This window comes from Pristiophorus japonicus, chromosome 10, assembly GCF_044704955.1.
Source record: "Pristiophorus japonicus isolate sPriJap1 chromosome 10, sPriJap1.hap1, whole genome shotgun sequence".
Taxonomy (NCBI): Eukaryota; Metazoa; Chordata; class Chondrichthyes; family Pristiophoridae; genus Pristiophorus; species Pristiophorus japonicus.
This window is the reverse complement of record NC_091986.1, coordinates 148,228,184-148,256,162: the sequence shown is the minus strand read 5'-3', so window position 1 is coordinate 148,256,162 and position 27,979 is coordinate 148,228,184. Positions and strand designations below refer to the sequence as shown.

The 27,979-nt window shown below is 42.3% G+C and overlaps 1 protein-coding gene across 1 annotated transcript in view; it reads right to left on the bottom strand.

The window, feature by feature from the left end:
* Nucleotides 1-917: 917 nt before the first annotated feature.
* elmod1 (ELMO/CED-12 domain containing 1) overlaps nt 918-27,979 on the bottom strand; it is a 141,176-nt gene continuing 114,114 nt past the window's right edge. Inside the window, exons 9-11 of the mRNA XM_070892164.1 lie at nt 21,095-21,145; nt 7,297-7,430; nt 918-2,864 (exon numbers count right to left, since the gene is read on the bottom strand). Of these exons, the coding sequence (XP_070748265.1) occupies nt 2,692-2,864; nt 7,297-7,430; nt 21,095-21,145 (358 nt within the window). The 3' untranslated portion in view covers nt 918-2,691. The remainder of the gene's footprint in view (nt 2,865-7,296; nt 7,431-21,094; nt 21,146-27,979) is intronic.

Genomic DNA, 27,979 nt, shown 5'->3' with positions numbered 1-27,979 from the left:
CTTGCTCTAATTCAAGTAAATTTAATTTAAACTGCTCTTCTGACATTTGAGGTGTGATTTTCACCAGCGGGAAACAAGCAGGTTCAGGTCAGCTGCATGCTTTACACCCAGCTCGATTTTACTCCATTGAAGTCAGTGGAGAGTAAAATCAAGTGCTGTGTAATCTGGGTGCCCTACCCAAACCTGCCTGTTTGCCAGTCAGTGGGTTAGGTTAAAATTATATTGTTGGTTTTGCCTATTTATATTTTAGCTTTTAATTTTCTTACTCACTTTCTTTCTTCCAGTTTCCCAATTTTCCCTTTCTGGCATAATGCCTTCCTTCTGTTCTTTTCCCTTTTCTACAGCTGTGCTGTTAGAGACAGATACGCCTGAAAACAATTAAATAAGCTTTAATACCAAATTCAAGAATATGGAAGCTTAAAAAAAGATTTGTTTGTTTCTAGATCTTAATATAAACTAGAATTAATATTTTATTGATTTCATTTATGTACATTTTCCAATCTAATGTGCTTAGTTATAAAAAGGAATTAATGCATGTGACATGAAGAATGAACCAGCTAAAACAATCATTGCAATGTTTAAAGTGCAATTTTACAAAACGATTATGCAAGAAACGTTTCATTCAGAATACCTCCTCAGTCATTTCTTAATCTCAATTCTAAAGCGACACCAATATTAGCAACTTTATTCTGAAACTAGAGAAAGAGTGGATAATATCTTATCTGCTGTAGCTTTGTCTGAAGACATCATATCATCTTTGCTGCAACAGTGCTTTTTCTTTTTTTTGTATCAAAGATATAAGTAGGTTTTCTCGGTACTAAATCGATGTGCATTTTTAATAAAAACAGCAATAAGTACTTAAAGTGCACGCCTAAGAAATTAAGTGTCTAAGAGAAACAGAAACATGATGGAGCAAATTTCTTATTCAACATTTATTACAAATGGCAAGTTTAGAAATCCTTCCCTTTAGATGTTTTACGAATGGCAGAGGAGAGACAGGTTTAAATTTAGATAAGTAAAAACAGCATATATGCAAAAGTTCTGAAATTCATTGACTGCAGATCGAAGAGATATGATGAGATTATTGGTAAAAAAAACAAAATGAATGCTCTGTTCCTTACTAATATGAAATTAATACTTTAACCATACACATACAATATTAATACGCTAGCCCATACTAATATTCTGTAGGGCTACTTAAAAAAAATCACAATTCCAAAACATACAGATTTTTTTAAACAAAATCTGGAGGATCCCATGATCACATTGAAATCCGACTGGATTTGAATACATTTATATCCTCCAGTAAAATCTTATACTTCAACATTTTTTGGGAGAGGGGGTGAAGCAAAGAATAATGCAATCGCTTGTATTACATTAAGAATCTGATATTTTGTTTCAGTAAAACACAATTTGTATTATGATCAATGAAGCTAAGAGGGCAAAATGAGGCATATACAGGCTGCTTAAAAACAAAGCTATAGGCAATTTGAGGGCCATCACCATAATTTAAAAAGATTTTGTTTAGTGGGGAAGAAAAGCCATGCATCATTTTAAATATATGCACAAGTGACATGCTGATGCATTTGAACATGATGAATACTTTTATATCATATTTTAATAAATAAACACATTTTCATGTAGGTGATGTCCATTTAAGGAACTTCATAAACTACAGTGTTTTAACTGCAGGTTCTCGCAACTATTGCTTTTTAAACAGCAACCTATATTTTTGTTTACATATGTCACAGTAAGAAATAGCAATGCTAAAAAATTATTTTTTATCCATTCTGCAACTAGATATCAGGTTTGCAGATTAGATTTGGCACTGGTGTGATGAATCACAAAATTTCCCATATACCAGCCCTGAATGCATTTCAAACCAAATGTCAAATGTGTGCACTCTACTGCACACTTGAATGCCCAATAACTTTTATTTTACATATCAATGAGCAAGACTAATAATGTCAATCAATGCCAAACTGTAGAATACATTTTATGTTGCGAACAGATAATCCTCTGGACATTTGACAGACTAGACAAACTATTTGCCACAGAACTTTCAAAACAAATCTTTCAAAACAGAAGATATTTGCTCTGTCTAATCTACAATTAAACCCAAAGTACAATTATTTAGCACACTTAGCCACCCATATTTATTGGGATGTTAAAATTACTAAATATATAGTTTAATCCCATAAAATGGCATTTATATGTGTTTGCTAATACAAATGCACTATTCCTTTGATTGAAATACATTCTTCCATAGTAAGTGATGTCTGTAATTTTGTTAAGATCATGATAAAACTTTTAAACCAAAGGACTTTACAGAACTACAGACTACAACATTACAAAGCACAAGAGAAGTGCAGTTTATCAGTGCTGATGTATGGAAACATTTAAAAAAAATAGAAAAGTCTCTTCAATTGATTAGAATGTAACACTCCATGCTGCCACAATATGAGCAAGTGTTTATGGAGAATGCCTCCAGTGTTCACGTGAATGTATAGCATGTGTATACTGCACCAAATAGAGAACTATTGTACTTAAAACAAAGCATGCATACAGTCACCATGGTCATCAAATATGCTGGTTGTGATCAAGGCTGTGATTTAACTTCAGTTTCTTAAAATCAGTTCACACACAAGTACAGAGGTGAGGCAGTGATGTGACTTATGGCAAGATGAAGATTTACAAATTCATTAGACTCTCTGAAGCCGCAAAATGAGGGCACAGGGTCATGTCTGGGTTCTGAAGCTGCTTTATAATCTTCTTGTGGAACTTTTCTCGAACACGATTAAATTCCATTATGTCAAGAGGATCTTCTTCAATCCAGAATTTGTGAAACTCATGCATCAGGTAGCCTGTATAGAACACAGAAAAAAATAAAGATTTTAACATTTCTCCATCTTACATAGGATATACAATCCAACCAGTCCATGCCGGCGTTTATGTTCCACTCGAGTCAATCATCGAAATCTATCTGCATAACTCTCTATTCCTGTCATGTAGGTACTTTTGGGATCACCAGCCACTAGATGGCGGCACTGTTGGAGGCTATTGGGCTGCACGCATGTGTGTGCAGCCCAAGTATAAAAGGCCAGCCATTTTGTATATTAGTCACTTTGGGCTTTAATAAAGCAGAGCCAAGGTCATACCTCTTGGAGTTAAACAGTACTCAGTCTAACAGTTATTGCATATGCAACATTTGGCGACGAGGCAACAAGAACCTTTGCATGCAAAAATGAGCACAATTGGATTGTTGGAGCGATTTGTGGAAGGAGAAGATTGGGCAGACTTTGTGAGCCATTTGAATCAATTCTTCATGGCCAACAAAATGGAGGAGGTCGGCAACGCAGATTGGCGCCGGGCAGTGTTCCTTACGGTTTGCGGTCCAAAAATTTATGGTCTGATAAAGAATCTACTCCTGCTTGTGAATTCAACAGAGAAGACGTATGAAGAATTGTGTACACTGGTACAGGACCACCTTAAGCCAGATGAAGGCATGATCATCTCGAGATACAGATTTTACACATACGTTCGCTCAGAGGGCTAGAATGCGGTGGAATTCGTTGCTGACCTGAGGCGTCTAGCGGGACAGTGTAAGTTCGGGGCTGTGTTGGCAGACATGCTGCGGGACTTTTTTGTAATCGGCATCAACCACGAGGTGATCCTGCGTAAACTACTGGCGTTGGAGACGTTGGATTTGAACAGGGCCATCACGATCGCTCAGTCATGCATGACGACGGATAGAAGTCTAAAGCAGATATCAGTGAAAAATCGAAACTCGGCAAGTACTGTAAATACGATTGATTCGACGTTCGGCAGAGTGGCACATGGCAGGGCCTACCCGACTGCGTACACGAAACCTGTGGCTGCCCAAAGTCCGCCAGTGGGAATGCATCCGATTTCTCCATGTTGGCATTGTGGGGGAAATCACCGCCACCAGCAGTGCCAATTTAAGCAATATAGTTGCAAAGGCTGTCTGAGAGTGGGGCATCTCCTTCGCAAGTGTCCGCAGATGAGCAAGCGTGCTGCGACACACCACGTGGAGGATGAGAGTCAGACTAGCGTAGATCCGGATACGCAATCCGAGATACCAGAGGAGGAAGTGTATGGACTGTACTCGTTCCTAACTCAGAGCAAACCGATAATGATCAACGTGAAACTAAATGGGGTGCCGGTATTGATGGAACTGGACACGGGGGCGAGTCAATTGATATTGAACCAGAGGGCATTCGACACTAAGACTGTGAGGCCCAGGCTGAATCCTGTCAATGCCAAGTTGTGCACGTACACCAAAGAACTCATAACGGTGATTGGCAGTGCCACAATAAAAGTGTCGTATGACGGTGCAGTTCACGAGTTACCGCTATGGATTGTCCCAGGCAATGGCCCAACGACGTTCGGCAGGAACTGGCTTGAAAAAATCAGATGCGATTGGAACAACATCATGGCGTTGTTGTTGGAGAAAGATACTGAGCAAGTTCCCTCGCTGTTCGAACCAGGCATCGGCAACTTCACGGGAGCCAAGGTGCAGATTCACATGGACTCGGATGCAAGACCCGTCCATCATAAAGCTCGGGCAGTTCTGTATATGATGAAGGAGAAGGTCGAAATCGAACTGGACAGACTCCAGCGTGAAGGGATCATATCGCCGGTTGAATTTAATGAATGGGCCAGCCCCATTATTCCTGTGCTGAAAAGTGATGGCAGAGTCAGAATCTGTGGAGACTACAAGGCTACGATCAACAGAGTTTCGTAACAGGATCAGTACCCGTTATCGAAGACTGATGACTTGTTTGCATCGCTAGCTGGGGTGAAGTCGTTCACCAAACTGGACTTGATGTCAGCCTACATGACACAGGAGCTGGTCGTGACGTCGAAGAGACTTGCGTGCATTACCACGCATAAAGGACTGTTTATTTATCACAGGTGCCCTTTTGGAATTCGCTCGGCTGCAGCAATATTTCAGAGGAACATGGAAAGTCTACTGAAGTCTGTTCCCAGAACCGTCGTGTTCGAAGATGACATCCTGATCACAGGTTGTGACTCCGAGGAACATCTGAACAACCTGGAAGAGGTTCTACATCGTCTGGACAAAGTGGGACTCAGACTGAAACACTCGAAGTGCGTCTTCATGGCACCAGAGGTCGAATTCCTGCAGAGAAAAATTGCTGCTGGCGGCATCAGGCCCATGGATGCGAAAACCAAAGCCATCAAGAATGCACCCAAGCTGCAGAATGTGATGGAGCTGTGTTCGTTCCTGGGTCTACTCAACTACTTCGGTAACTTCCTACCTAAATTGAGCACCTTATTAGAACTATTGCACATGCTGCCAAGAAAAGGTGACAACTGGGTGTGGGGTGTGTCTCAAGACAAAGCTTTTGAGAAAGCCACGAATCTGGTTTGCTCTAACAAGCTGCTTGTACATTATGACCCATGTAAATGTTTAGTATTGGCCTGTGATGCTTCGTCATATGGAATTGGTTGCGTACTCCAACAAGCTAAAGAGTCGGGTAAACTTCAACCAGTCGTGTATGCTTCAAAAAGTTTGTCAAAAGTGGAAAGAGCCTGCAGCATGGTAGAGAAAGAAGCACTAGCCTATGTGTATGGGGTTAAACTGATGCATCAGTACCCGTTTGGTCTTCGGTTTGAACTGGAGACAGATCACAAGCCGTTCATTTCACTTTTATCTGAAAACAAAGATATCAATACCAATGCTTCATACCGTATCCAGAGGTGGGCGCTGACATTATCCATTTATGATTATGTCATTCGCCATAGACCTGGCACCGAGAATTGTGCCAATGCTTTGAGCCGTCTGCCGTTGTCCACACCGGAGATGGAAACACCACAACCGGCAGACCTATTGTTAGTTATGGATGCTTTTGAGAGTGAAGGAACCCCTGTCATGGCTCAACAAGTTAAGACCTGGACCCAATTTTATCGGTGGTGAAGAGTTGCATCCTCAAAGGTGATTGGTCTTCCATACCCAAGCAAATGTGCGAGGAGACCAAACCTTACATTCGTCGCAAAGACGAACTGTCTATTCAGTCAGATTCTATACTGTGGGGCAATCGTGTTGTTATGCCCAAGAAAGGGAGAGAGAAATTTGTACGTGAGTTACATAGCACACACCTCGGCATTGTAATGATGAAAGTTATCGCCAGGTCTCATGTACGGTGGCCGGGAATTGATTCTGAGCTGGAATCATGTGTGCATCAGTGCAACACATGCATGCAGCTCAGCAAAGCACCAGCGGAATCATCACTGAGTCTGTAGTCGTGACTGTCCAAACCATGGTCCAGGATCCACATAGACTTTGCAGGTCCCTTCCTGGGGAAGATGTTTTTAGTTGTGGTGGATGCTTATTTGAAGTGGATAGAGTGTATAATCATGTCATCCAGCATATCCACAGGTACCATTGAGAATCTCAGTGTCATGTCCATGACACATGGTCTGCCTGACATCGTTGTTAGTGACAACGGATCGTGCTTCATCAGTCAGGAGTTTCAAGAGTTTGTACATTAGTCACTTTGGGCCTTAAGAAAGCAGAGTCAAGGTCATACCTGCTGGAGTTAAACAGTCTAACAGTTATTGCATGTGCAACAATTCCCTTCTTCCTCATTTGCTTGTCTAGCCTCCCCTTAAATGCATCTATACTATTTGCTTCAACCATTCCCTGTGGTAGCGAAGTTCCACATTCTCACCACTCTTTGGGTAAAGAAGCTCCTTCTGGAGGAAAAATCTTGTAGGTAAAATGTGTAAAGATTAACAAACAAAGCAATTTCTTACAATTCAGTTTCATTTGTTCAAGTACTTAGATCCCAAAAAATGAAAGGAGAGCATGCTAACTTACTAAGCTTCCAATCTACTAAGGGACTTGGTATATAACATGGGATATCAAGAGGGTGAGTTTGCAGCAATTCACAAATGTAATACTGATGGTAAGTTAGAGCACAGAAAAGCCTGGATAATTCATAATAGGGCAAAAAAGGCAAGCCAGAGTTTTCCAGTATCCTAGTGCATATTCAGAAACCGTGGTTCTGTAAGTGATGGCTAATACTACATTTGAACCATATAAACATGCCACAACCTCCCAGACTTTGCATATCTGTATCTGAACTCCAAACAACAGCTGAACAGCAAAATATCACTCACACAATTATAAAAGTTTTACACCCAAACTTCCAGGTAACATTAATGCACATTAAGGCATTTATGTCAGAAAGAACTGCATTTCAACAATGTTAAACAAAGACATTTGAGTCTATGTTTTTAGAAGCTACTTACAGAAGATCTTGTGGAAGTGAAAAAGTGATGGTGCTTCAGGGGCAACATTATACAAATGGGTTTTCAATGCCCCACTTAGTAGCAGAGTATATGAAAGGTCAGTGATATTAATTCCCACTATAGCAAAGGAAAACCTGTAATCAAAAGAACAATAAATAAATATAAAATCATCTAAGAATTGAATATTCTGATGTGCATTTAAAAATGTAATGAAATCAGGATAGTTTGGCATTGGAATGATTCAGCGTTTAGTCAACAATTTTCACAGTGGGTTACTATTTAGTAGGGTTGCCAAAGAAATGTACCTAATGGAGGCAATAGGAAAGCAAATGGAGGCAAATCACCCCGAGTACCATCATACACACCCGAGCAGCCACTTGGACAAGCTTTAGAAGAGATGGTTTACCTTCTTGGCGATGGAATTGTACATGCCACAAGAACCTAAGAAAGGTCCAGAAAAAAAATGCATGCATGTGTGTGTGTGCGTGCATAAAGAAGGCAGTGTGGAACAACCTTTGCTTACATTGTCAGTTACTGGAGAATATCTTAATCACACAACAGTAATTTCATACAAAATATCTGCTCATAGGCTAATTTGAACCTGCAGTTCAATGTGATAATCGACAACCCTACAAATATTGGATTATAGACAATTCAGTAGAAGATAGTTTTCCTTTGCACTGTTGTTGCTCGTAACAGACTAAACAAAGGTTTTTGCTGAATTTATTGCAAAAAATGAATTCCATATCAGATTCTCAGATTTAAATTTTTTAATAAAACTCAAAATGTAAAATCTAAAAATTTAAAATGATAAATCCTGATGAAAGGTACAGTACTGATGTTCCAGTACTGGAGCATTGTAATGTATCAGCCAATTGAAATGATTACAAGAAATGAAGAATGGTTCACAGCTGACTCAGTATACCAATATAGTAGCCATAAAAACATAAGAAATAGGAACAGGAGTAGGCCATACGGCCCCTCGTGCCTGCTCCGCCATTCAATAAGATCATGCCTGATCTGATCATGGACTCAGCTCCACGTCCCCGCCCACTCCCCATAACCCCTTATCTATTTCTGTCTTAAATTTATTCAATGTCCCAACTGCCACAGCTCTCTGAGGCAGCGAATTCCATAGATTTACAACTCTCTGAGAGAAGAAATTTCTCCTCATCTCTGTTTTAAATGGGCGGCCCCTTATTGTAAGATTGTGACGTCTAGTTCTAGTCTCCCCCATCAGTGGAAACATCCTCTTTGCACCCATCTTGTCAAGCCCCCTCATATTATACGTTTCGATAAGATTGTCATGTACGTACATGCTGTTTATAGCCACCAGATGGTGGCATTGTTGGAGACCACTGAGCAGCACGCACATGGTGCTAATCTGGTATAAAAGGCCAGCCATTTTGTGAGTCAGGCACTTTGGGCCATAATAAAGCAGAGTCAAGGTTGTACCTTGTTCAGTTAAACAGTACTCAGTTTGTGCCTTTATTGCACAGATAACAAAGATTACCTCTCATTCTTCTGAATTCCAATGAGTAGAGGTCCAACCTACTCAACCTTTCCTCATAAGTCAACCCCCTCATCCCCGGAATCCAGCTAGTGAACCTTCTCTGAACTGCCTCCAAAGCAAGTTATATCCTTTCGTAAATATGGAAGCCAAAACTGCACGCAGTATTCCAGGTGTGGCCTCACCAATACCTTATACAGCTGTAGTAAGACTTCCCTGCTTTTATACTCCATCCCCTTTGCAATAAAGGCCAATATTCCATTGGCCTTCCTGATCACTTGCTGTACCTGCATACTATCCTTTTGTGTTTCATGCACCAGGACCCCCATGTCCCGCTGTACTGCGGCACTTTGCAATCTTTCTCCATTTAAATAATAACTTGCTCTTTGATTTTTTTCTGCCAAAGTGCATGATCTCACACTTTCCAACATTATACTCCATCTGCCAAATTTTTGCCCACTCACTTAGCTTGGCTATGTCCTTTTGCAGATTTTTTATGTCCTCCTCACACATTGCTTTTCCTCCCATCTTTGTATCATCAGCAAACTTGGTTACATTACACTCAGTCCCTTCTTCCAAGTCGTTAATATAGATTGTAAATAGTTGGGGTCCCAGCACTGATCCCTGCGGCACCCCACTAGTTACTGGTTGCCAACCAGAGAATGAACCATTTATCCCGACTCTCTGTTCTCTGTTAGTTAGCCAATCCTCTATCTATGTAAATATATTACCTGCAACCCCGTGAACTTTTATCTTTTGCAGTAACCTTTTATGTGGCACCTTGTCAAATGTCTTCTGGAAGTCCAAATACACTACATCCACTGGTTCCCCTTTATCCACCCTGTTCGTTACATCCTACAAAAGGCCCAACAGTCGTCGGGAGCCAGCGGAAGTTTGAGGAGGCGGAGCAGCAGCGTGCGGAGGCCTACAAAAGGCCAGCCGGTGTAGCTGCAGGGAGTGAAGGCAAAAAAGAAGTAGAAAGAAATAGAAGGGTGACGTCACAGCCAAGGGGGTAAGTGATTGGCTGGTGATTGGCGAGTAGTTTTTCTTTTTCTTTTCTTTATCAGTAAGTAACCTTTTATCATTGTTGTTGTCAAATTAAGTTAATCTAAGGGTCATGGCAGGAGAGCTTGGATACGTGTTATGCTCCTCCTGTGCTATATGGGAAGTCAGGGACGCTTCCAATGTCCCTGACGACTACATATGCGGGAAGTTCATCCGCCTACAGCACCTGACAGACCGCACTGCAGCATTGGAGCTGCGGGTGGATTTACTCTGGAGCATCCATGATGCTGAGGATGTCGTGAATAGCACGTTTAGCGAGTTGGCCACACCGCAGGTAAAGGGTACACAGTCAGATAGGGGATGGGTGACCAACAGGAAGAGCAGTGGAAGGAAGGTAGTGCAGGGGCCACTGCAGTCAGCCCCCTGCAAAACAGAAACATCGTTTTGGGTACTGTTGAGGGGGATGACTCATCAAGGGAGAGCAGTAGCAGCCAAGTTCATGGCACCGTGGGTGGCTCTACTGCACAGCAGGGCAGGAAAAAGAGTGGGAGAGCTATAGTGGTAGAGGATTCTATTGTAAGGGGAATAGATAGACGTTGCTGCGGCCACAACCGAGACTCCAGGATGATATGTTGCCTCCCTGGTGCAAGGGTCAAGGATATCTTGGAGCGGGTGCAGGGCCTTTTGAAGGGGGGAGGGTGAACAGCTAGTTGTCATGGTGCATATAGGTACCAACAATATAGGTAAAAAACGGGATGAGGTCCTACAAGACGAATTTAGGGAGCTTGGAGCTAAATTAAAAAGTAGGACCTCAAAATAGTAATCTCAGGATTGCTACCAGTGCCACGTGCTAGTCAGAGTAGGAATCGCAGGATAGCTCAGATGAATACATGGCTTGAGGAGTGGTGCAGCAGGGAGGGATTCAAATTCCTGGGACATTGGAACCGGTTCTGGGGGAGGTGGGACCAGTACAAACCGGACGGTCTGCACCTGGGCAGGACCGGAACCAATGTCGGAGGGGGAGTGTTCGCTAGTGCTGTTGGGGAGGGGTTAAACTAATATGGCAGGGGGATGGGAACCTATGCAGGGAGACAGAGGGAAGTAGAATGGGGGCAGAAGCAAAAGCTAAAAAGAAGAAAAGTAAAAGTGAAGGGCAGAGAAACCCAAGGCAAAAAGCAAAAAGGGCCACATTACAGCAAAATTCTAAAGGGGTAAAGTGTGTTAAAAAGACAAGCCAGAAAGCTCTGTGCTTCATTGCGAGGAGTATTCGGAATAAGGTGGACGAATTAACTGTGCAGATATGATGCAATTGGCATCATGGAGACATGACTCCAGGGTGACCAAGGCTGGGAACTCAACATCCAGGGGTATTCAACATTTAGGAAGGATAGACAGAAAGGAAAAGGAGGTGGGGTGACATTGCTGATTAAAGAGGAAATTAATGCAATAGTAAGGAAGGACATTAGCTTGGATGATGTGGAATCGGTATGGGTGGAGCTCCGGAATACCAAAGGGCAGAAAACGTGTACAGACCACCAAACAGTAGTAGTGAGGTTGGGGACAGCATCAAACAAGAAATTAGGGATGTGTGCAATAAAGATACAGCAATTATCATGGGCGACTTTAATCTACATATTGATTGGGCTAACCAAAATGGTAGCAATACGGTGGAGAAGGATTTCTTGGAGTGTATTAGGGATGGTTTTCAAGACCAATATGTCGAGGAACCAACTAGAAGGCTGGCCATCCTAGACTGGGTGATATGTAATGAGAAAGGGCTAATTAGCAATCTTGTTGTGCGAGAGGCCCCTTGGGGAAGAGTGACCATAATATGGTAGAATTCGTTATTAAGATGGAGAGTGACACAGTTAATTCAGAGACTAGGGTCCTGAACTTAAGGAAAGGTAACTTCAATGGTATGAGACGAGAATTGGCTAGAATAGACTGGTGAGTGATTCTTAAAGGGTTGACAGTGGATAGGCAATGGCAAATATTTAAAGATCACATAGATGAACTTCAACAGTTGTACATCCCTGTCTGGAGTAAAAATAAAACGGGGAAGGTGGCTCAACTGTGGCTAACAAGGGAAATTAAGGATAGTGTTAAATCCAAGAAGAGGCATATAAATTGGCCAGAAAAAACAGCAAACCTGAGGACTGGGAGAATTTTATAATACAGCAGAGGAGGACAAAGGGGTTACTTAGGAGAGGGAAAGTAGAGTATGAGAGGAAGCTTGCTGGGAACATAAAAACTGACTGCAAAAGCTTCTATAGATATGTGAAGAGAAAAAGATTAGTGAAAAAAAATGTAGGTCCCTTGCAGTCAGATTCAGGTGAATTTATAATGGGGAACAAAGAAAAGGCAGACCGATTGAGCAAATACTTTGGTTCTGTCTTCACTAAGGAAGACACAAATAACCTTCCTGAAATACTAGAGGGCCGAGGGTCTAGTGAGAAAGAGGAACTGAAGGAAATCCTTATCAAGCGGGAAATTGTGTTAGGGAAATTGATGGGATTGAAGGCCGATAAATATCCGGGGCCTGATGGTCTGCATCCCAGAGTACTTAAGGAAGTAGCCCTAGAAATAGTGGATGCATTGGTGATCATTTTCCAACAGTCTATCGACTCTGGATTAGTTCCTATGGACTGGAGGGTAGCTAATGTAACAGCACTTTTTAAGAAAGGAGGGAGAGAGAAAATGGGTAATTTTAGACCGGTTAAGCCTGACAGCGGTAGTGGGGAAAATGTTGGAATCAATTATTAAAGATGAAATAGCAGCACATTTGGAAAGCAGTGATGGGATCAGTCCAAGTCAGCATGGATTTATGAAAGGGAAATCCTGCTTGACAAATTTTCTGGAATTTTTTGAGGATGTAACTGGTAGAGTGGACAAGGGAGAACCAGTGGATGTGGTGTATTTGGACTTTCAAAAGGCTTTTAACAAGGTCCCACACAAGAGATTGGTGTGCAAAATTAAAGCACATGGTATTGGGGGTACTGTACTGACGTGGATAGAGAACTGGTTGGCAGACAGGAAGCAGAGAGTCGGGATAAACAGATCCCAGGGCTCAGTGCTGGGACCCCAGCTATTTACAATATATATTAATGATTTGGATGAGGGAATTGAGAGTAATATCTCCAAGTTTGCAGATGACATTAAGCTGGGTGGCGGTGTGAGCTGTGAGGAGGACGCTAAAAGGTTACAGGGTGACTTGGACAGGTTAGGTGAGTGGGCAAACGTGTGGCAGATGCAGTATAATGTGGATAAATGTGAGGTTATCCACTTTGGTGGCAAAAACACGAAGACAGAATATTATCTGAATGGTGGCAGATTAGGAAAAAGGGAGGTGTAACGAGACCTGGATGTCATAGTACATCAGTCATTGAAAGTTGGCATGCAGGTACAGCAGGCGGTGAAGAAGGCAAATGGTATGTTGGCCTTCATAGCTAGGGGGTTTGAGTACAGGAGCAGGGAGATCTTACTGCAGTTGTACATGGCCTTAGTGAGACCTCACCTGGAATATTGTGTTCAGTTTTGGTCTCCTAATCTGAGGAAGGACGTTCTTGCTATTGAGGGAGTGCAGTGAAGGTTCACCAGACTGATTCACGGGATGGCAGGACTGACATATGAGGAGAGACTGGATCGACTGGGCCTGTATTCACTGGAGTTTAGAAGGATGAGAGGGGATCTCATAGAAACATATAAAATTCTGACGAAACTGGACAGGTTAGATGCAGGAAGAATGTTCCCGATGTTAGGGAAGTCCAGAACCAGGTGACATAATCTAAGGATAAGGGGTAAGCAATTTAGCGCTGAGATGAGGAGAAACATCTTCACTCAGAGAGTTGTTAACCTGTGGAATTCCCTACCACAGAGAGTTGTTGATGCCAGTTCATTGGATACAGTCAAGAGGGAGATAGATATGGCCCTTACGGCTAAAGGAATCAATGGGTATTATGAGAAAGTGGGAAAGGGGTACTGAGGTGAATGAACAGCCATGATTTTATTGAATGGTGGTACAGACTCAAAGTGCCGAATGGCCTACTCCTGCACCTATTTTCTATTTTTCTATGTTTCTATCCTCAATGTCATGTATGTACATGCTGTTTGTCACCACCAGATGGTGTCATTGTTGGTGGCCACTGAGCAGTTCACACATGGTGCTGGTCTGATATAAAAGGCCAGCTATTTTGTGAGTCTGGCACTTTGGGCCTAAATAAAGCAGAAGCAAGGTTGTTTCTTGCTCAGTTAAACAATACACAGTTTGAACCATTATTGCATACGTAACATTTGGCGACTAGAATACAAAAACCTTTGTTTGCAAAATGAGCACGATTGGATTTTTAGAGCGATTCGTGGAGGGAGAAGATTGGGCAGACTTTGAGAGCCGTTTGAACCAGTACTTCGTGGCCAACAAAATGAAGGGGGTCGACGATGCAGATCGGTGCCGGGCCGTGTTCCTCACTGTATGCGGTTCAAAGATCTACGGTCTGATAAAGAATCTACTCATGCTGAGTGGTCCAACAGAGAAAACATACGAGGAGTTGTGTACATTGGTACGGGAGCACCTCAAGCCAGACAACGGCATCATCATCTCGAGATACAGGTTTTATACACAGAGCATGGCGGAATTCGTTGCCGACCTGAGATGTCTAGCGGGACCGTGCAAGTTCGGGACGGTGTTGGCAGATATGCTGCGGGACTTCTTTGTTATCGGTATCGACCACGAGGTGATCCTTCTGGCGGTGGAGGAGTTGGATTTAAAAAGGGCCATCCAGATCGCTCAATCATGTATGACGATGGACAGGAGTTTAAAGCAAATAGCGGTGAAGAACGAACCTCGGCAAGTACTGGAAGTGCGAGTGATTCGGCGTTCGGCAGAGCGGCACATAGCAGCGCTTATCCGGCTGCGTTCACGAAACCTGTGGCTGCCCAAAGTCCACCAGCGGGAATGTATCCGACTTCTCCGTGTTGGCGTTGTGGGGGAATTCATCGGCACCAGCAGTGCCAATTTAAGCAATATAGTTGCAATGGCTGTCTGAGAGTGGGGCATCTCCAGCACAAGTGTCCGCAGATGAGCAAGCGAGCTGCGACACATTACGTGGAGGATGAGAGTGAGACTAGTGTGGATCCAGATACGCAATCCGAGATGCCAGGGGAGGAAGTGTATGGACTGTACTCTTTCATAACCAAGAGTAAACCAATTTTGATTAACGTGAAGTTTAACGGGATACCGGTATCGATGGAACTGGATACGGGGCGAGTCAATCGATCATGAACTAGAGGGCATTTAATAAGCTGTGGGATACGAAGACTGTGAGGCCCAGGCTGAGCCCTGTTAATGCCAAGCTGCGCACGTACATCAAAGAACTGAGAAAGGTGATTGGCAGTGCACAAATTCACGCGTCGTATAACAGTGCGGTTCACGAGTTACTGCTATGGATTGTTCCAGGCAATGGCCCAATGCTGCTCGGCAGGAGCTGGTTGGAGAAAATCAGATGTGACTGGAACGACATAAAGGTGTTGTCGTTGGAGGAAGATACATGTGCCCAAGTATTGAGCAAGTTCCCCTTGCTGTTCGAGCCAAGGTGCAGATCCAGGTGGACTCAGATGCAAGACCCGTCCATCATAAAGCTTGGGCGGTGCTGTATATGATGAGGGAGAAGGTCGAAATTGAACTGGACAGACTCCAGCATGAAGTGATCATATCACTGGTTGAATTTAATGAATGGGCCAGCCCCATAGTTCCTGTGTTGAAAAGTGATGGCACAGTCAGAATCTGTGGAGACTACAAGGCTACAATCAACAGGGTTTCGAAACAAGATCAGTACCCGTTACCGAAGGCTGATGACTTGTTTGCGACGCTAGCCAGAGGGAAGTCGTTCACAAAACTGGACTTAACGTCGGCCTACATGACGCAGGAGTTGGTCGAGACGTTGAAGAGACTTACATGCATTAACACGCACAAAAGGACTGTTTATTTACCACAGGTGCCCGTTTGGAATTCGCTCGGCTGCAGCAATATATGGAAAGTCTACTGAAGTCCGTTCCTAGAACTGTCGTGTTCCAAGATGACATCCTGATCACCGGTCGTGACTCCAAGGAACATCTGAACAACCTGGAAGACGTTCTACTGCATTTGGACAGAGTGGGACTCAGACTTAAATGCTCGAAGTGCGTTTTCATGGCACTGGAGGTCGAATTCCTCGGGAGGAAAATCACCGCTGATGGCATCAGACCTACTGACGTGAAAACAAAGCCATCAAGAATGCACCCAAGCCGCAGAATGTGACGGAGCTGCATTCGTTCCTGGGTCTACTCAACTACTTTGGTAACTTTCTACCTAAATTGAGCACCTTACTTGAACCACTGTACATGCTATTGAGAAAAGGCAACAACTGGGTGTGGGGCGCATTGCAAGACAGAGCTTTCGAGAAAGCCACCAATTTGCTTTGCTCGAACAAGCTGCTGGTACATTATGACCCATGTAGACCGTTTAGTTTTGCCATATGACGATGCGTCACAGGCAATTGGTTGCGTGTTACAACAAGCCAATGAGTCGGGGAAACTTCAACCAGTCGCGTATGCATCCAAAGGTTTGTCTAAAGCAGAAAGAGCCTACAGTATGGTAGAAAAAGAAGCTTTAGCGTGTGTGTACGGTGTTAAAAAGATGCATCAATACCTGTTCGGTCTGAGGTTTGAATTAGAGACTGATCACAAGCTGCTGATTTAGTGGTTTTCCGAGGACAAAGATATCAACACCAATGCTTCATCTTGCATCCAAAGGTGGGCACTGACATCATCTGTCTATGATTATGTCATTCGCCACAGACCTGGCACAGAGAATTGCACCGATGCTTTGAGCCGGTTGCCGTTGCCCACACCGGAGGTGGAAACGCCACAACCGGCAGATTTAATGTTAATCATGGATGCTTTTGAGAGTGAAGGTACCAGTCACGGCTCAACAAGTTAAGACCTGGACCAGCCAGGACTCGATATTATCGGTGGTAAAGGTTTGCATCCTTAAAGAGGATTGGTCTGCCATACCTAAGCAAATGTGCGAGGAGGCCAAGCCGTACATTCGTCGCAAGGACGAACTGTCTATTCATGCAGATTGCATATTGTGGGGCAATCGAGTTGTAATGCCGAAGAAAGGGAGAGAGAAGTTTGTGCGTGAGTTACACAGCACACATCCTGGTATAGTGGTGATGAAGGCCATCGCCAGGTCCCACGTATGGTGGTCAGGAATTGATTCTGAATTGGAAGCACGTGTGCATCAGTGCAACACCTGCATGCAGCTCAGTAAAGCACCAGCAGAATCACCGCTGAGTCTGTGGTCATGGCCATCCAAACCTTGGTCCAGGATCCATGTAGATTTTGCAGGTCCCTTCCTGGGCAAGATGTTTTTAGTGGTGGTGGATGCTTATCCGAAGTGGATAGAATGCATAATCATGTCACCCAGTATGTCCACAGCAACCATAGAGAATCTCAATGTCATGTTCACGACACATGGTCTGCCTGACATAGTGGTGAGTGACAATGGGTCATGCTTCACCAGTCAGGAATTTTAGGAGTTTGTAAAACTTAACGGCATAAAACATGTAAGGTCAGCACCATGCAAGCCTGCGTCCAACAGGCAAGCAGAATGTGCAGTACAAATTATCAAGCAAAGCATGAGGAGAGTAACGCAAGGGTCACTGCAGACCCATTTGTCTTGCATACTGCTAAATTACAGGACAAGACCCCACACACTCACAGGGGTCTCGCCTGCTGAACTCATGACGAAAAGAGGTCCTTAAGACCAAGTTATCTCTTGTACACCCGGATTTGAGTAATCATGTTGAATACAGAAGACAGAGTCAACAAGGGTACCACTGTGTCACGCGAGATTTCTATTAATGATCTTGTATACGTGTTGAATTATGGTCAGGGTCCCAAATGGATCACTGGTACAGTCATGGCTAAGGAGGGCAACAGAGTATTTGTTATTAAGCTGAAGAATGGGCAAACATGCAGGAAACACATGGATCAAACAAAGCTGAGGCACACAGACGAGCCAGAGCAGTTGGACGAAGAAACCGTCGAAGACCAACCAACTTACCAGCAGTCTTCAGTGGACTCAAGGGTCATCAGTGAACCTGGAATTTCCATCACGAATTTGTTCAATAAAAATAGACTTGCAATTCCTGACATGGCCACTGCCACCCCCAACAAGTTAGTCATCCAGCCACAACAGACTCCGCACATTCACCCAAGGCCAGAATTGAACTGAGACGGTCAACCCAGGAGCGTAAAGCACCGGACTGTCTCAACCAGTGAAAGACTGTGATAAGATCTCAGAGGAGGGTATTGTCACGTATGTACATGCTGTTTGTAACCAACTGATGGTGTCATTGTTGGAGGCCACTGAGCAGCATGCACATAGTGCTGCTCTGGTATAAAAGGCCAGCCATTTTGTGAGTCAGGCACTTTGGGCCTAAATAAAGCAGAAGCAAGGTTGTACCTTGCTTAGTTAAACAGTACTCAGTTTGAACCTTTATTGCACAGGTAACACTCAAAGAACTCCAGCAAATTTGTCAAACATGATTTCCCCTTCATAAATCCATGTTGACTCTGCCCGACCGACTTTTGCTTTTCCAAATATCCTGCTACTGCTTCTTTAATAATGGACTCCAGCATTTCACAACCACAGATGTTAGGCTAACTGGTCTATAGTTTCCTGCTTTTTGCCTGCCTCCTTTTTTAAATATGGGTGTTACATTTGCAGTTTTCCAATCTGCTGGGACCTCCCCAGAATCCAGGGAATTTTGGTAAATTACAACTAATGCATCCACAATCCCTGCTGCTATTTCTCTTAAGACCCTAGGATGCAAGCCATCAGGTCCAAGGGATTTATCTACTTTTAGTCCCATTATCTTACTGACTACCACCTCCTTAGTGATTGTGATTGTGTTAAGTTCCTCCCCCCCTATAGCCCCTAGACTATCCACTGTCAGAATACTGTTAGTGTCCTCTACCGTAAAGACTGATACAAAATATTTGTTCTAGCAGGCTGTAACTGGTGGGGTGCCGCAAGGATCAGTGCTGGGGCCTCAGCTAGTTACAATCTATATTAATGACCTAGCTGAAGGGACCGAATGTGATGTATCTGTTGTGTCCTTACACACTACAGCAAATCAACACGAGGCACATACTGGAGACAAGGTCACTCTGTGACCTGTACCTTTATTCACAGGACCAAGAAGTGATGACCGTGGTGGGACCTCCCTTTATATACCTGGATGACCAGGTGAGGAGTGTCTCCCACAAGTTCACCCCCTGTGGTCAAGGTGTGCATTTCTCAGGTGTATACAGTGTACAGTGTTGTTACATAAAGGTTACAGTTATGTGAGGTTACAAACATGACAGTATCCAAGTTTGCTGACGGTACAAAGCTAGGTGGGACAGTAAGCTGTGAGGAGAACACAAAGAGTCTGCAAAGGGATATAGATAGACTAAGTGAGCGGGCAGTAAGGTGGCAGATGGAGTATAATGTCGGGAAATGTGAGGTTATTCACTTTGGTAGAAAGAATAGAAAAACAAAATAATTTTTAAATGGTGAGAAACTTTTAAATGTTGGTGTTCAGAGAGATTTGGGTGTCCTCACAGAAACACAGAAAGCTAGCATGCAGATATAGCAAGCAATAAGGAAGGCAAATGGCATGTTGGCCTTTATTGTAAAGGGGTCGGAGTATAAGAGTAAGGAAGTCTTGCTACAATTGTACAGGGTCTTGGTGAGACCACACCTGGAGTACTGTGCACAGTTTCTTATCTAAGGAAGAATACACTTGCCTTAGAGGCGGTGCAATGAAAGTTCACTAGATTGATTCCTGGGATGAAGGAGCTGTCCAATGATGAGAGATGGTGCAGAATGGGCCTATACTCTCTGGAGTTTAGAAGAATGAGAGGTGATCTCATTGTAACATACAAGATTCTGAAGAGGATTGACAGGGTTGATGCCGTGAGGTTGTTTCCCTGGTTGGAGTGTCTAGAACTAGGGGACATAATCTCAGGCTCAGGAGTAGCCCATTTAAGACTGAGATGAGGAGGAATTTCTTCACTCAGAGGGTTGTGAATCTTTGGAATTCTCTGCCCCAGAGGGCTGTGAATGCTGAATCTTTAAGTATATTCAAGGCTGAGATAGGTAAGATTTTTGGACTCGAGGGGAATCAAGGGATATAGAGATTGGGCAGGAAAGTGGAGTTGAGGTCGATGATCAGCCATGATCTTATTGAATGGCAGAGCAGGCTTGAGGGGCCATATGGCCTACTCCTGTTCCTATGTTCTTATCTTCATTGCCCAAAACAAACTTGATTGAGTTTCTTTAGTTTGTGTGCTTACATAACTTCAATGTCATTTGCTCAACATATTTTGAGAAAGGGATCATTTTTCCTGCCAGTGAGTTATTCCTAATAAGCAAATTCTCTACTGTGTCACAAAGCAGGACTTCTATTTCAGAATGGTATTCACGGCTTGTAAATAATAAAGGTACACTAATGACTAATGTATTATTTGGCAAATGAATCAGCAATATTATGTCTTAACAAAATAGAGAGTCTTTTTGAATATAAGCACTGGGCAATATTTGTGCCAGTAATAGTCCCAAGCCAATACCTATAAATTGATTTCTCATACTTTTTTTGTTATATGGGGAAAATTATACTTTTTCCATCATTTTTCTCACTGGGCCACCAATCATGTGAAAAGGATGGATAGCCAACCTGCTTTAAGGCCGATGCTATAAATTGAGTGCTAGTTACAGAATGGCACTAGTAAGGCTCAGTTGCGAATTAATTCACTCATAAGCAAATCTACCAATGGCATTCTGTAACTAACGAGAAGAGGGGCATCTTTCCATTCAGTTCTTCTCTCAGAACAAAAGCTTTACCTCATTTCAGCTCAGCCTTGGACAGTACTATCTGTGGTCAGGAACTATGGAGTCTACTCTATTTTAAATAAGGGTCTTACAAGACCACTTGTAGCATGCAGCATGTTAGTTGTGCACTAACTCAATACTCTAGCAGGCCTCTTCAATCTCCATTTTAAGTTTATCTTTGAATGAATTTCTATGCAGTCTAATTTTGCAAGTTATAAAGTAGAATTGTTCCACATATTTATCATTGTTCCTCAACGGATTGTGTCTTCTCAAGTAAATGTTTTGAACAGAAGGAGGATTAGTAATTATGCATGCATTATCAGTTGGTTTGTTAATCTTCTTCCTATGAGAACAAGTGAAATACTCACCCAATTGCCTTATCAAACTTTTTCTTTGCCCATTCTTTTGTATTCATTTTGCTGTTTAAAAAATAAGATATTAAAATAACAACATAAATTAATTTTCCCAGACCAATGTCCTTTTGTTCATTGAATGTCAATTTGCACTATATTTATTACTCTAAGCACATGGCAAGCAATTACATTTTAGTCACACACATCTGTACACTTTCCAAACTGAATAGATTTCATAGGTCTTGTTTGCATCCAAGACTACATATACCAGGCAGCAAGTAAATCGGTCCTTATAATAGATGTCATTTTATTTTGCTTATTTAATTTGACTAATGCTTTTAAAGCAGAGAATTCATGTGAATATTAAAATTATCATTGACAAGATAATGGTGAGAGATAAAAAGTAAAAACTGGAAATCTGAAATAAAAACAAATGTTGGAAATACACAGCAGACCTATCCATTCTGAAAGGGAAAATGCTGATTAATGTTTTAGGTAGAAACCCTTAGTGAGAACTGAAAAGAAAAAGGAGACAAGTTGCTTCATATGACAGACCAAAACAAAGAGGAGAGAGAAGAACAACAGGTAGTGTTATGGTCAAATATTTACATTTCCATTTATTTTTAGGTCGTGTTTCAGCTCCCACTTCAGCTTCTGCTTGTGCATATAACCCTTCCCTTCCTCCCCTGATATTTCTGACACACAGGTGGTAATTTTAACTCCCTAAAGCAGGTGGGTTGGGGTTGGGTGAGATGTAAAACATTTTAAAATCAAAAATCCGATCCCAACCTGCCCACTTCTGGGTTTAACAGAAGCGGGACAGGGGGCCGGCAGCCAACCCGCTGCCTTGTTTCCTACATTGCAATATCGGCTACTTTTCAAAAGTACTTCTTCGGGTGTAAAGTGCTTTGGGGTATTGCGAGGTCGTGAAAGGTGCTACAAATAATGCAAGTTCTTTCTTTCTACATAAATGCAGATTGTTGTTCCATTAGCAGCAACTACTCGCCTCCCTACAACCTAAATGATAGGTACCAAAACCCTCAGTCTGGTGGGAAAACTACAAAGGAGGATTCCAATATGCTAGCCTTCTTGATTTCGAGATGTTCAAGTCCAATACAGTGTACCAGATTTACTTATCACCAAATGCTTAATCCACGTTCTCATGCAAGGGGCTTTGGCAGGATGCTGCGTGATAGAGGTGTAGGCTAGAGGTCTCCCTCACTGCACTCATTTCTGATTTGTCAGAAATTTGACTTGGTCCTGAATCTCAGACTAAATGAAGGTCTTCCACTGAATGCCTTGGTTTTCCAAACCATGAAGAACTGCTTGATAACTTGTCTTATTTGCCACAAGCTTAACCTGTATTGACATTTTTATGCCTATAAAGAAAGATGAGGGTGCCTTTCATCCCATCTCAGTATTGTCTTGAAGAATCCAAAGTTAGCCTCCACCAGGTATTGATACAAATCATAATTTAGGGCAGATGTCACTTTATATCCCAATGAATACCTTCAAGATCTGCTCTTGAGCCATGCAAAGCCAACTGGTTAGCCCATTGTACAAACTGGCGAGTCTTTTAACAATATGCCCACTAAGCTACACTACAAATAGTTGATTAGATAGATAAAAGGCTTGTTTTCAACATATCTAATTGTTACACTGCTTTACAGGTACGTCATTATATAGTTGATTACTATGGCATTGCTCATGTACAAAATTCTAAATAGTTTATTTTATTTATCTCTGTAACAGTCTCCACTTCCACCCCTTCTCTAATTTTTATCTCCACATTTGTCTCAATTTATCATCCACTCTGTTGTACTATTGCTCTCTTTATGACTCTGTGAGACAATAAAATGGAAAATACGAGCACTCCAGGCAGCTACAGGATGGGCTGACTTCAAACTCAGAATATATTTAAAGAATCAAATAAAATGTAAAATCAACATAATTATAATATTTTAACTCCTGGCTGCTATTAAAAGCAAGCCTCAGTATATACTAAAGGGAAAAAAATTAACAAACTTTGTGGGGGACAAATTCGGGAGCAGCCCATTTGGGGCGCTAACTTTTAAAAGTTGAAAAAATTAGGGCAGGCGCTAATGTATTTTAATTTATATATAATTCGGTGTTTGCACTCCATGAAGGAAGCGGAGTGCTAAATCAAGCGCTCTACTTCCTTCTTGGAGCGCAACAGGCAAGGCAGTAGGTATGTAGCGTTGCACAATGAGCTGCCGGTGTTTTTGCCTGGCGATGCTGCCGGGGGCAGAACCGAAGTTCAAGTCTGGGCGCTACCGGGGCAGTGATGTTACAACCTTCGGGCGAAGAAGATCGGAGTGCAACGCCATACCGCCGCCACAAACTCCAGCTGAATGTAACAGGAATCGATCTTCTCGCCGTGCCCGGTAAGTGCTTAACGCCCCGTTATTGCTTCCCGGAGGCGATAACGGGAGGTGTTAAGGAGGCCAATTTCTCGGCCTAAGTTTTCAAAGTGCACACAAAAATGGTTGTTAGTCACTCAAATTTTCTAACTTTCTTTCCGGTGCCGTCATTAGCGCACAAGAAATGTTTCCAGCTCAAAAAGGAAAAAATAACAAAAGAGATTTGAAAGGACATACAGCAAACCTTTTTTTAGAAAAATATAAATATAACCTAATGTCTTTGATGAACTTGGCCTTGAGATAATTATAGGAGTCACTATGCTTCATTCAACAATTGATCTCGTGCCTCAATCTCTTCATTAAGAAGTCTAGATCCTCACAGGAAACATGCATGTACTCAGTATATCCAATGTACCATATGATAAACAGATCTGTAAAAGGTTAAGTCAAGCACCCCTGCCATGTCTGCTGTGTCTTCTTTCATGAAGACAGACACAAAGTATTTGTTTAATTTCTCTGCTATTTCCTTATTCCCCATTGTAATTTCTCCTGTCTCAGCCTGAGGGGACTCAGATTTACTGTTGCTAATCTTTTCCTTTTTACATTCCTATAGAAGCTTTTACAGTCTGTTTTTATGTCTCTCGCTAGTTTACCCTCATTCTATTTTCCTTTTCTATCAATTTCTTGGTCCTCCTTTGCTGAATTCTAAAATCTTCAGGCTTGCTGCTCTTTTGGGCAACATTATTAGCCTTTTCCTTTGATCGAATACTATCTTTAACTTCTCTTGTTCGCACAGTTGGACCAGTTTTCCTTGTGGGGTTTTGTGCCTTAAAGGAATGTATGTTTCTTGTAAATTATGTATTAATTCTAGCCATTGCTTGTCTACCATCATACTTTTTTAATGTAGTCTCCCAATCTACCTTAGCCAACTCACCCCTCATACCTACGTAGTTTGCTTTGTTTAGAATTAAGATCCTAGTTTCAGATTTAACTAAATCACTTTCAAAAGTAATATAAAATTCTGTCATATTATGGTCACTCTTCCCTAAGGGCCCCTTTATTACAAGGTTATTAATTAACCCTTTCTCATTGCACAACACTAGATCTAAAATAGCCTGTTCTCTAGTTTGTTCCACAACATACTGATCTAGAAAACCATCTTGTATACAATCCATGAATTCGTCCTCTACACTATTACTGCAAATTTGATTTTCCCAGTCTATATATAGATTAAAGTCCTGTAAGGTTACTAATCTCCACAAAAGGAGACCATGAACTAAAAATTGATTAATCCAAACTTTTGAAATTTAATACAAGCTTTTGGAATTAAGCTGGACAATTAAGGACATCCTGTGGTCAGGAACCAAAACTGACTTCATGCATAACAACAATGGAGTTGTTACGTGAGGCCCTGAACTTGATTGACCAGGGTGGGTAAAAACAAGCCCACTGGAGACACCAAGTCTGCAAGAAGCAGGAATACAAAGGACCCTACGAATTTGAAGCAGGAGTACGAAGGACCCTACGAATTGCACATTTTTGGAGAACAGAGCATTTAGCACAAGGAATTATCTTTTGCATTGTCAACTCTATGTGCAAATTAGTAGCCATTCAAACTCATCACCACAGCCAGTTAAACAAATCGCCACATCGATAATCGGATCTCGGAAGCAGGAAACTTATTCATAATATGGATATAAATATACGGACACAGAGACACACAAGGAGGCAACACAGGAAGAAACAGCATGCAGGCACGGAAGGAAAGGAATAGAAGCTGCAGAGGATAGCCAGAAGATGAACCAACAGGTCATGGAATCAACGACCACGAATCTATGGTGATTGTACGTCTAAAGTCAAATTTCTCTCAGAAGTCTAGTCCTGTAGTTTTAGTCGGTTTTAGTGCGTAATAAAACTGACACTGGGTTAAGCCTAAATTTTGTGCCACGTGTTGTCCTTTCCCACTATAAGTTCCGAGGTCTAAGAATCAGAGTAGAGTGAAAAACAAACACCCTACAGTCCCTCATGATTTTTGTATTATCTTTGTAATAATTTCCTGATTTAGAGGTGCATGTCAGGGCCGGCGCAACCATTAGGCAAACTAGGAAGTCGCCGAGGGCGGCAAAATTTTGCTGGGTGTCAAAAAATTGAATTAAACGAATCTCTCCAAGGGATGCGCTGGGAAATGGGTTCGAATCCTAATCCTAACTAGAGCCCTTAATAATGAACTTGCCGCGAGTATTTTGTAATTAGGGCGCGAACGGTGTTATATAGAACAACAAGAACCCGCAGAACTAAAAGGAAGCAGGTTGGGGGGGGGGGGGGGGGGCGGAGGAGAGGAGAGGGGAGGAAATAAAGGTACCCAAGTGATATCGCCCTCTTTCTTCCTGGCTCATTAATCTGACGCTGCCCTGCGCTGTTCATTCATTTAAACACCTTGACATGTTTGAAGATCAGAGCAAAGTGGGAAGATTTGGAACCGGAAAAAAGATGTAGCCAAGCATTGCTGGTTGCTGAGCAATGGGAGAGCATCAAAGTTAGCAGTGGGTTCCCAGCTGTACTTTTGATTTAATTTTCATTTGCTTTTCTTCATAAGTCAACCACCTCATCTCTGGAATCAACCTAGTGAACCTTCTCTGAACAGCCTCCAATGCAAGTATATCCTTCCTTAAATATGGAGACCAAAACTGTACGCAGTACTCCAGGTGTGGCCTCACTAATACCCTGTACAGTTGTAGCAGGACTTCTCTGTTTTTATACTCTATCCCGCTTGAAATAAAGGCCAACATTCCATTTGCCTTCCTGATTACTTGCTGTACCTGCATACTCACTTTTTGTGTTTCATGCACAAGGACCCCCAGGTGTCTCTGTAATGCAGCACTTTGCAATTTTTCTCTATTAAAATTATAATTTGCTTTTCTATTTTTTCCTGCCAAAGTGGATAACCTCATATTTTCCCACATTGTATTCCATCTGCCAAATTTTTGCCCACTCACTTAGCCTGTCTATATGCCTTTGCAGATTTTTTGTGTCTTCTTCACAATTTGCTTTCCCACCCAGCTTTGTATCATCAGCAAACTTGGTTACACTACACTCGGTCCCTTCATCCAAGTCATTAATATAGACTGTAAATAGCTGAGGCCCAAGCACCGATCCCTGCGGCACCCCACCAGTTATTGTTTGCCAACCGGAAAATGACCCATTTAACCCGACTCTCTGTTTTCTGTTAGTTAGCCAATCCTCTATCCATGTTAATATATTGTGGAGTTGTGAGGCTGAAAAAGATTACAGAGCTAGGGAGAGACAAGGTTATGGAGTGATTTGTAAGCACGGATGAGAATTTTGAAATCAAGGGAGCCAATGTATGTCAGAAAGCATCATCATCATAGGCAGTCCCTCGGAATCAAGGAAGACTTGCTTCCACTCTTAACCTGAGTTCTTAGGTGGCTGTACAGTCCAATACGAGAACCACAGTCCCTGTCACAACTGATTTGGCAGAAAGCACAGGGGTGATGGATGACATGTCTTGGTGCAAGTTTGGACATAGGCTGCTGAGTTTTGGATGACCTCAAGTTTACATAGTTTAGAATGTGGGAGGCCAGCCATGAGTGAGTTGGAGTAGTCAAGTCTAGAGGTAACAAAGCATGAATGAGAGTTTCAGCAGAACAACAGCTGAGGCAAGGGCAGAGGTGGGCAATGTTACAGAGATGGAAAAGGTGGTTTTAGGTATGCCGAGGATATGAGACATGGAAACGCATTTCAGGGTCAAATGTGACATCTAGGTTACGAACAGTCTTGTTCACCCTCAGATTGATGAAAAGAAAAGGTACCAAGCTTAAAGGCATTTATGCCCCCTGGTAAACTGGACTACTAAGCAACTAAAAAAAGCATTTAAAGTCATGAAGGAAAATGGCATAGAATTAAGACAGATTCACCAAAAGAAATGCCTGGAGTGTAAATAGGACATCCAAATGGCAAAGAAAAATTTCAAATTAAAATGACGAGAAGTGAAGGATAATAATAAAGTTTTTTTTAGTTATATTAAGAGAAACAGTAAAAGGAGCAATGAATTGGGGCACTGAAAGTGGGATCGGATGAGGGTATGACAACTGATTAACAGAGGTTGCAAAAGTGCAAATTGGTTTTCTGTCTCAGCCAGAAGGTGACATGTAACGTATTTGATCTGGAAAGGTAACTAGAAGGTTTTGCAAATTTAAATGATAACTCTATTCACATTACTACCAGCATGGATGCTGAACAGCTATACAACCTTAAGGTGAAAAAAATCTCAGGGTCAGATAAGGTGCATCTGAGAATCCTCAAGGAAATAAGGGAGGAAATTGCAGGAACTCTGACACAAATCTTCGAGAAATCACTGAATACTGGAGTGGGGACTGGAAAAAGGCAGATGTTACTCCTGTTTTCAAAAAATGTAGCAAAAGTAACCCAGGAAACTACAGACCAGTGAGTTTGTGGGTGATGTTATGGAAACCCTAATTAAAAATAAGATCATGGAACA